The sequence below is a fragment of the Podarcis raffonei genome, chromosome 14, assembly GCF_027172205.1.
Source record: "Podarcis raffonei isolate rPodRaf1 chromosome 14, rPodRaf1.pri, whole genome shotgun sequence".
NCBI lineage: Eukaryota > Metazoa > Chordata > Lepidosauria > Squamata > Lacertidae > Podarcis > Podarcis raffonei.
Window position 1 is genome coordinate 21,167,773 of NC_070615.1, and position 10,747 is coordinate 21,178,519.

The 10,747-nt window shown below is 42.7% G+C and overlaps 1 protein-coding gene across 2 annotated transcripts in view; it reads left to right on the top strand.

The window, feature by feature from the left end:
• Positions 1–10,747, top strand: part of ADAMTS17 (ADAM metallopeptidase with thrombospondin type 1 motif 17) — a 174,230-nt gene that overhangs the window by 158,642 nt on the left and 4,841 nt on the right. For both annotated transcript variants that reach the window (XM_053364884.1, XM_053364885.1), the window contains one exon: positions 1,405–1,557. In XM_053364884.1, the coding sequence (XP_053220859.1) occupies positions 1,405–1,557 (153 nt within the window). The remainder of the gene's footprint in view (positions 1–1,404; positions 1,558–10,747) is intronic.

A 10,747-nucleotide genomic window follows, 5' to 3' on the forward strand; every position in this document is an offset into this window, starting at 1 on the left:
TTGGCTGCATAGTGTTGTGACCTCACCGCATTTAGTATATGAGCTTTGATTGGCTAGAACCATCCTATAGAATTCTCAACCAAAAAATAAACAAACAAAATACCAAAAAGCAGAAGAAGGAAACAGGGAAAACAAAGTGAATACATTGTGCATGATCAAGGGTATGGGTGAAAATATTTTATCTCCCTGCCCCAAAGCTAGAAATTTTAGCCTGAAAAGCGGAACAGGAAAGCACTTAGCACAGTTCTACATTTTATCTTGATGGATACATTGATGGATTTTCAGTGTATGTGGCAAGACAAGTAACATAGTCTTTGGCAGAAGAGGAACTGTGGCAGAACGGATACAGTACTGCATGTGACAAATAAAGGGCAGAACAGAAAACAATGCTTCTTACATCCCTAGTTGCATGTAATTATGTGTTCAGGAAGGCCTATGCAAAAGCTACTGCTTATGAGTAGGGGTTCCGTGTGAACAGGATCCCTGATTGTATGCATGTCCAAGGGATACAAAGCCCCTATGTAGCAAGCAGGAGCTTGCACTGTGCATAGAACCATGTGCACATGTGGTTGTTGAAAGAAGCTGTGACATCGGGGGCAGAGCTACATATTCAGCCATGTTCTACACTTTTCCCTGCTAATGCCCTACACCAGAAGTTCACAAGCTGATCTGTAGCCCCCCAGTGATCCATGAACTTCAATGAGGTGGTTTCATGATGTGTCCACATTAAACATTTATGTTGGTTTTTATGTGTTTTTATTGTTTCCTTTATGTCACAGATTGCATTACAGTTTGAATTAAAAATGTCGCTCACAATATTTTAAGTCTGAAATATTATTAAGCTCAGTTTTCCTTCCAATATTATCTGCCAGTCAAGCTAATTTAGAATCAGCCCTGGTGTGTAGCATACTCTTTTTTTCTTCTTTTTTTGCACATTTAAAATGAAGGTTTAACAACTGTATTGGTGAGACTTGGGGAATGTATTGATACCAGTGCTAGTTGTCTTCATACACACCATACATTTAAAGCATGCACACACACTGCAGCACACTGGGAACTGTAGTTTGCTTCTCACAGGTTTATAATTCCCACCCTTAACAGATGGCAGTTTCCAGGATTCTTGGTGTGTGTGCGCGCTTTAAATGTTCTTTGAAGATATGCTGTGTACATAGCCTTGGATGGATGATGGCTAGAGCTAATGTCCAATGTCAATCTCCCACCAACATGCCCACAATCTCCCAGTCAAAATTTTATGAAAATTCTTGTGAGAAACATTTGGGAAAGCAGAACTCTTTACATCTGAAACCACTTAGGAAAAACTTGTTGGCAACAATAGATTTTTGCTCCGTTTTCATCCAAGTCAGTTTTCATCAACAACCAATGTTTGTGCCCATTGCTTTGCAGTGCTCGTCCAACTGTGGGCAGGGGAAGAAGAAGAGAACTGTCACATGCACCAACCCCCAAGGGAAGTGTGATTCAGCCACTAGGCCGAGGGATGAGGAAGAGTGTGAGGATTACACGGGCTGTTATGAGTGGAAAACAGGAGACTGGTCCAAGGTAAGGCCATGCTTTCAGCCCTGTATGGAGCCTTAATTCAGTAGAGTAGATACGGCCACTGGTTATCTCTTAGTGACTGTTAACTTTTAGAGAGACCACAAGTCCGTGATGGAGCACATCATTTCCATCCAGAAGGTCTGCCTGAAACCCTGGAGAGCCCCTGGAAATAACTCTACCAATCTCCATCTGTTCCACCGCTGTTGCTGCCCACTGCCATTGCAGACATTCTTCTTTGCTCATCTTAACTCTGTTTTCCAAGGGATCCCTCCTTGAGAATTCTAGTATCCCAGGATGCTCAGGGTGCAAGAGGCTTCCATGGTGTTTTCTTGGCCCAAAACAGCCACACAGAAGCAGGTTTCCTACACAGAATGGAAGGTGTGTTAACAATATTGGGCTGGGTGGACTAATGATCCGAGTCGGCATAAAGGCAGCTTCCTGTGGCTCTAAGCCCCTCTACATTTCTTGCTCTCATGTTTGCAGAGGGAACTGTATACACTAATCAAACTGAGGAATCAAAGCTTTTACATGTAGTGCAATATAGCTAAGGAAACACTATTCCCATTGTCTGAGCCAAGGAAATCCAAGGTAAATCATAGAAGCATGAGAAAAATGTAGGAAAATTCAGTTTAGCTCTGTTAAAACTAGGATTGCAAGCATGGATGGAATCTTCAAGAACAGGGTGGAGACATTGATGGCGTGCCCATGTGAAATTATGCCCCCATAGCTGCTTTATGGTTTCCAAACTCTTGATACTGTGCCCATGTATTATTAGCCACTGAGCCAAGGAGAGGAAGCTGTTCCTCAAACACCCATCTAGTTAGGAGAACTCGAAATAAATTCTCACAATAGTTTATTGTCACTTCCAAATTTTCAAACTGGGATTGAGCCTACCTGATTGGAACAGGAATTGGTATATTTGGACTGAGATCAGCAACACACATATAAGGCCAAGAAGCCACATTCGTAAATGGGTCTACGGACGACATTTCATTGTTGTGAGGCATGCTTGTTACTTGAATATGTTGGGAATTTTCCTTTTGCAGAGGGTGACTGAATAAATGAGCAGTGAAGTAACAGGAGATGAGCCAAGAGGGAGAGGATTAAAATATGGCTCCCTCTGTGTGGATTGGTGGATCTCTTTAAGATCTTTCCTTCAAGGCCTAGCAGAGCACCTTATAAGAAGGCCACATAGTTCAGACGTTCTAGCTTTGGCATTCTGGCTATGCTGAAACACTTACTGGGGCAGCTGCAGTACAAGCACATCCCTGGGGCTTCATAGGATTCCTTTATACATGGGCAGTATGTGACCATATAAATCTGGTTTTGTGGAGTCAAGCAAATGTTAGGTTAAGAAAGTAGAGACTATAGTTAGTGTCACAGATTTACACCTTTTTGTTTCAGCTTTAATTCCCAGGATCCTTTGACAGTTTTGTTCAGTAAGGTGCTGAGAATTCTGTGGTAGAAAGCCAAAAATTATCCCTTTCCAGAATGCAGTGCGGACAAATATTCTGTTAATTTTTCCTTAGTGTATATCAAGTCCCTTTACATTACTAGATTCCATGTTTTCACAAGGAACAGAAATTTCCCAGGAATATTGTATTCTACCTTGGTCATATAAGCCGGGGGGGTGGTGGTATTTAAATACTTATTTTATATATCAATGCATCTATTCCTAGACTTATCCTCAAAATACACATTTTTGTATGCATGTCTGCACCTTTTTTTTGAGCCAAGATCCATATTGCAAGATTTGAAGAAGTGTCAAATCTGATGGATATTTTCGTTAATGTCTGTGCATAGTCTGGAAGCTGCAAATTAGGTCAATTCACTTAAAAATGCAGTCTGAACAAAATTCTCCCCCATGTCTAGTTAATAGACATATCTTATCTTTGCCCACCTAATGGTCTTTGAACAAAGAAGCTGCTTATTCCAAAAGAACACACAGAATGCAATTAAAAGCAGACAGGTTCAGTAGCTTCACCTTAGTTTCCAAAACCTAGAGCTGAATTATGTTGTTAGTGACTGAATTCTAGCAAAAAAAACCCCACCTAGTCCATTCTGGGTGAAATTTCCACTTTTGACCATTTGACAGCAAGGGTGTTTGTGGTCTCAGGTGGCCAAAGTAAGTGTGACTATGGGCCCCTTCAGACTGGTGTGTTATTCTGGGTATATTCTGCAATAATTATTGACACTGACCGAGGGTCAGTGTTGTATTAATTCTGCTTTGTTACGTAGTTATTCTACAATGCTTCCCTACGTGACCACATTATTGCTGTCCACAGAAGCTGATGCACAACAAAAGGGGATCAGTAACCAACCGTAGAACATTTGTGATATGAAAAGTTATAGGATTTCAGTAGGAAATTGCAGGATATGCACTGATTGGAAATGAAGCAGTATTACTGCCCCCAAACCTCTGCAGGCACAAAGAGCATTGAAAGCAGGGTCATGTATGACTGCCCTGATAGCATCATGAGCACAAATCATCATATGTACAATAAAAAAGGATGGCTGGAGGGGCCCTATATGATCTTGCATCTGAGAGACGGCCTTCTCACTTATTCACTCCCTGCTAAGCCAATATTTAGGTCGCAGTGAGAATTTCTATCACCAAATGTTTGGAATTTTGAACATTATATTATTCATAACCTGGAACATAGAACCAGAAGGGCCAGCCAATATAAACAGTCACTGTGTATTAACAGGTGAAATAACATTTTTTGAGGCTTACAAAACAAAAACCCCTCCTCTTCAGGCTATGAATTGACCATAGAGTCTATTTTTCAGAGTGGAGCATATGAAATAGTTGCAGTGCTCTCCAGTTTTTCCCTTCAAACTGTCATAAAGCAGGATTTGAAAAAAGTACAATGACTGACAGTTGTGGAACTATGGCAACCAAGGATGGTGCAACTGGCAGCTTATGTTTCTTTCATTTCTGGGCAAGAGTGGAATTCAGCTGATACTAATTCACTGAATTAGCCCTTGGGGCCCTCAAATAATTATCTAAAGCCATCGGTCTCCTATTTCATACTGAAGCCTATGGGTGGAACCCAATGGCTGTTGCTTTGCTGATGGAACACATCCATCAGCAGAAAGAGGGAGGGGGCCATTTTCAGTCATTCCTCCTCCTTCCTGGCAGATAGTCTATATCTGGCTGCAGCCCCCACCCAATCTGTTCTGGAGGGTTAGGGGACTATCCAAGAAGCCATTTGCATGCAGCCTGCTTACAAACACAGCCTCGAGAGCAATGCTTATCCAGGAAACTACAGGGCATATATCTAGTTAACTGTAAACATTTATATATAGCTTTACAATGTTAAAAGTGGTTCACATTTAACCGTCACCCTATAGGCAAATACTATTGTCACTGTAGGATCTTGCCTCAGGCTAGGGGTGTAAGAAGGCACAGATTTCTGTTCTAACCCATGTTCATTGCATGCAGAGCTGTGTCCGTTCCACTGCAGTTTGGCTTCTGACAAAAACTATGTCATGCTGTCTGCTGTGGCGGAATTCTACATAATTAATTGCCATGAATTAAATAATTCCACGGCATTCCTTTCCGTACAAAGGAAACACAATGCAAAAGCGGGGGTGGGGGTACACATCTTCAGTTTTGTATCACTTGCAGACCAAAACAGCACCAGCAAATACCGATCATGTTCTCTGGATTGATTTCTGTTCCGGACGTGGGACAAATAAGCAAACATCATCCATTTCCACTCACACTCTCATTTTCATTTCCACTGGATTCCTCCACCAACTCTGCCTAAGGACCACCTAGTAATTTTCATGGCAGAGAAAAGAGTTGAATCAGGGACTTTCCAGCTGACAGCTCTGACTCTTATCAGCCCACTCTGCAGCACTACTAACACTTTGCTACTGCTGGAAGACTTTGCTTTCCCAGAAGACTGGAGAAGGCAGAGCAGAAACTGGCTCCCAGAGGCAGAATCACAATGTGCATTTATTTACTTATTTCAAGTAGGAGATAAATAGCTATGTATTTAAGGCCAGCCTATGATAAGCAAGCAGCCCCCTTCTTTTCCCCCCTCGCTGGGTGGCGAGCATGGGAATCTGGCAGAATGCCCATGTTCCATGCCCCCACTCCAAGCTGGGAAACGATTCTTACTTTCCATGTCACACACCTGACTGGCAGTGCCTCTCCACGAGGCACCCCGGGGACCCATATCCGCCTGGAACACATTTTGAAGCATCAGCAAGAACTTGGCAAACGAGAGAGCATTGAGAAGGCTCCTGCTGACGCTGCCAAGTCATGTCACTCATGATAAAGTGCATTTGAAAAATTGCCTCTAGCCACCTGCCCTCCCCTGCCGGGAGGAGCTGCCAATTGCTTCTTCGGCATCCTTGTTTCTGCAATCCTGGCTGCAGGTATCCATCCCAGTAGGACATGTGAAACCTGGGGAAAGTCTCATTTCCTGTTAGAATAACCTCTCTTTTGTGCTGTCCCCCCAAGATGTCTTCTATGCGGGATTATCAGTCATCCATCATTGTGGGAGTAATGAGAGACTTCTAATTGCAACTGAATCATTTTTGGCAAGATCAAGTGTAAACCATATTCTATAAAACCAGGGAGAATAAAGAGAGAGAAAACAAAAGAAATCCAAGGTACACAGGGGGAAATTTTATTAGAAACAATATTTCTATTAAACTGTATTACAGATTAGGTTCTGTTTTAGCTGTTGCCACAGGTATAAGAGCCATCATGACATGGAAGCTAAGATACTGGGCAATAAAACAGAAAGGCCCCATTAAAACATCACAAACTTGTAGCCTTCACCAAAGCCTCTTTGCTCATTCTCAAGTCAAATTTTTCCATGCAAACACCCATTAAACCAGGAGCTTGGAACTCCTATCAGCCCCTGCAAGTATGGTCCAAGGCATGGGATTATGGGAGTTGTAGTTCAGCAACATCTGGAGGGCCACAGGTTCCCCATCCCTGCATTAAACACTCAGTTCACATCCAAACTATACATTTAAAGCACATGGCTTCCTACAAAGAACCCTGGAAACTGTAGTTTGTTAAAATTTATGGAAATTGTAGCTCTTTGGGGATAAAATGCAGTTCCCAGGATTTTTTGGGAGAAGACTTGTGCTCAAAATGTGCTTTAAGTGAATGGTGTGGCCGTGAGCCTAGCCTCAGCCTCCCACATCTTCTGTAGTATGGAAAGGATAATACTGCTCAGGGGAAGAGGATATTGACGTATTTAGGAAAATTGGGTAAGTGAATGCATAAGAACAGGAGAGGTGTACATGGTCAGGGACTGCAACTACATACTGCTTTGAAACCACAACCCAAAATGATGGGATGCAGCCGTTGCAGGCCTCTAGGTCGATTGGGAAGTGACAAGGAGAAATTCCATTGGATTAACTTAAGAAAAGTTTTAGTTTTAGGTGGGTTGAGCCAAAATACATCTGGTAGCACCTGTCTGCAGATTACAGGTGATATTGTGCTGTTTAATCATGCCCATCCCCCATTTTACATACTGGTTTGTTTTTGGAGCAACGATGAAATGTTTGCAAAGAGATTTTGAGGAAGGTTTTTAAAAAAAATACGAGACACAGCCAGCCAGACATTTAGAACATGTGATTCTTCAGCCCATGCCAGAGGGCTTGTGCAGATGGAATCCTCATGGACGCGTACAGATCCTCTGCGTACTGCTCAACATGCAGATGTTGCACGTACAAATGTCGCCTGCAGAAATTTCTGGTGATGCAACAGTTGGGTTTGCATTCCTTCCTGCAGCTCTTTGCAAGATTTATTATTGCCCCAAGAAAGAAAGCAATAAGGTGATAAGGTTGCCAGAGCTCCTTTAGGGAAAGTGCACGGGAGGGCGGAGGGGGGAATTATCAGTAATGTTAGATGATCAGATCTTCACATTTTCAGATGCTTCATTTGTAAAGGAATTTTACACTGGTATCACCTCAGACTGGGTTGCTTTGTGCAAAGTGGTTCTATGACTACATGCTAGAAATTAAGACAAGGGACTTCTGAGTCATCACAACCATCAGGAAAAGTCACCTTCTCCATTGCAGGAAAGACTTATTTCCACTGCTGGTCAGTTGCAGTTTTTGAACAGTGCTTAAGCGTGGCTGGGGCCACAATGCAAAAGGGGAAAGGGATGGGGAGGGAAAAGGAAAAATTGGGGCACCAGTTCTGATAATGATCATCTGGGATGGAAAGAGCCAAAGTTGGCCAGCAGAGCCAATGGAGCAGGTCAGGCTTCCCATCTCTCCCTCTGCTTTAGCCTTTCATGTGTTCTTCTTACCAACTGCATCCCCCTTCCCCTCTCTTCCTACTTTGGCATACGCATACTTCCAGGAAGCAGATGGATTTATGTACTTGTCATCTTGAACTCTCTGCTCTTTGAAAATGCTGAAGTCATTTTTAATTACACGCAGAGATGAAAATGCTGGCCCCATCTTGTTCTCAATATCACCTGGACTTAAAAAATACAGCTTGGAGGCAGTTGGGGGGAAAACTTGGTAGGTAGATGCCCCTTTGCATTCTACAATATACTTCTAAGATACATTTTTTTCTCACCTCGATGTAATTTATTCCTTTTCCCAATGTTGAACTATTCCCCTTGAATTCAGAAGGCGTTCCATTTCTTACCCCCACTGGAATCAAACAAATCATTTCCTTGACACAAAAAACTGAAAGATGGTTTTTGACAAGACTAGGGACAATCATTATATAGCTTTGGTGTTTCTTTCCCTCTTTGTCCTTTGCTGTCTCCCCCCCCCCTTTTTTTTTTTTAAAGCTGTGAAAAGTACATATCTTAAAGTCTGCTAGGGACTAATTAGACTGCAGCTCAGGTGACCTTGGTGGCACAGAGTGCCTTCCATCAGGTGTGATGGGTGGCCCAGCTGTGCCCCTATCTGGACAGGGATAGCCCAACTTCTGTTGCTCAAGCTCTGGTAACGTCTAGGTTAGATTACTGCAACATGTTATACGTGGGGCTGCCTCTGAAGACTGTTCAGAAACTTCAGCTGGTGCAGAAATCAGCAGTCAGGTTGCTCACCAGGGCAAGATGGTTTGAGCGTATGACACCAATCCTGGTCCAATTGCACCAGCTACCTATTAGTTTCTGGACCCAATTCCAAGTGCTGGTTTTGAGCCATATAGCCTTAAACAGGTCAGGACTGCAATACCTCAAGGACCTCCTCTCCCCATATAAACTGACCCAGATCCTGCCCATTGTCTATGTTCCAGTGGTTCTGAATTTATGATACTAAAAGTAGTTGTTGGAGTTGATTGAACGTTTATGGGAAAATGTATCATGTACTGATTAATGCTGGAATCTTTAGTCCAAAATAATGGCATGGGCATGCAGGACGTTGATTTTGCAAATCATCCTTTCAAGATCCAATCCTTCATTTTAGGTTATGAAACTACAGCCATGTTCTGTCGGTGAATGATTTACTGGAAATCTATCTGCTACATTCAAGTCTACTTTTCTTTCAGCCTTTAAAAAGAGTAGGATAGTTGGTTGAGAAGGGAGAGGGGAGTAGTTTTATGCTTCGTCACAGCTAAGTCACTGGATCTGAGGGAGGCCTTCCTGCTCCATCAGCTCTGTCCTCTGGCCCAGCCGGTATCCAAACATGCACCCCCATTTGCCAATCCTGGGTGCAGGTTTGGATCTGGCTCCTGATAGATGCTGCAGGCTTATGCCCCTGCCAGCCATCCAGACTGAGCATTGATCCTAAGCCACCCTTGTTGGGGCCTTTGGAGGAGCCTTTGCCATCCTGCGATGCCACCACACCAAGAGGGTGAGCAGACATACCACTTCACACCACCTGATACCTACTCCAAACAAGAGTTTTCCCAATATATATCTACCCCAGCATCCAATGCCAGTGGCAAATCTTTAATCTTTAAGTGGAAGGCCCATACAAGTCATACTACAGCCAATGAGTTAGAAACAGGCATATATACATCCTACCAGACTAATCTTACCTCATTTTTAAAAATTGGATTACTAGTGTAGTAGATTGTTGGACTGCTGTGGACATAATTTATCTTGATTTCTGTAAAGCATTTGGCTACAACCGTCTTTTTTAAAAAAAGAAAGTACAGGTATAGGGAGGTAGGGAATATCTGGCTTAGCTACGCAGAATATTATAGTTCAGCACAAGCTGAATATGTGTCAGCAGTGTAATGTGGATGCAAAAAGGTGGAGCTAATGCAATTTGCAGTTCAATGTTTAGAGAAACCTTTTGATGGTAAGAGCAGTTTGTCAATGAAAGCAATGGTCTAGAAGAGCAGCCTTTCAACCTTGGGATCCCAGATGTTATTGGACTACAACTCCAATCATCCCAGACCACTGGTCCTGCTAGCTAAGAATGGTGAGAGTTATAGTCCAAAATCATCTAGGGACCCAAGGTTGAGGAAAGGCTGATCTAGAGTGGTAGTGGGCTCTCTCTCACTGGGGTCTTCCAGCAGAAATTGGACTGGATTTGCTTTATTAGTTCAGATGCCATGGATGCCCCTCTTCAACTTGCTGATTCTCTGAATCAAACATCAGCCACGTGAGACATCAATACGAACGTACATGTGTATATGAAGCAGCTAATAGAATTTTTTTAACATGTCTGATGAAATTATTCTTTAAGTTCTTTTTAGAAATGGATATTAAGCTAGCAGGGAGAAGGCTTCCAGTGAAGTCTGCTCCTTACCATTCTTATTTTATATGTTCGGGGATTTCTTCTTTTGATGGGGACCATTTAAACATACATTTCCATCACCACATCTTACAGGTTCAACTGGTGCACTGTTGAACTATATATCTGGACCAGGACGTCAAAATTATCTCCCAGTGAAATCAGTGAGACTTGTCTCCCAGTCAGGCTGTATAGGATTTAACATTTTTGGTACAAATTACAGCATTATCAACATTTACTTCCCTTCTGCCCTTAGCACCCTTGCTGTTCCCAAAGTACAATGCCATGTGTGCAAGAATCCCTCATGTGTACACTTTTCTGTATTCCCTGTTTCCTGGAAAGCTGATTCCCACCCCCAGCCCTAAAATAAGCCAGATGTCTCCTTAGCTGCCAAACCCAGGCAGTTCAAGATAGATGTTAAAGTCTGTCTTCCTGGCACTGAAAAGACTAATTGCATAGCCTAGGTGATGATCTTGGTTTCCCAGGAGAAGCAATCAAACTAAGCTCAAGG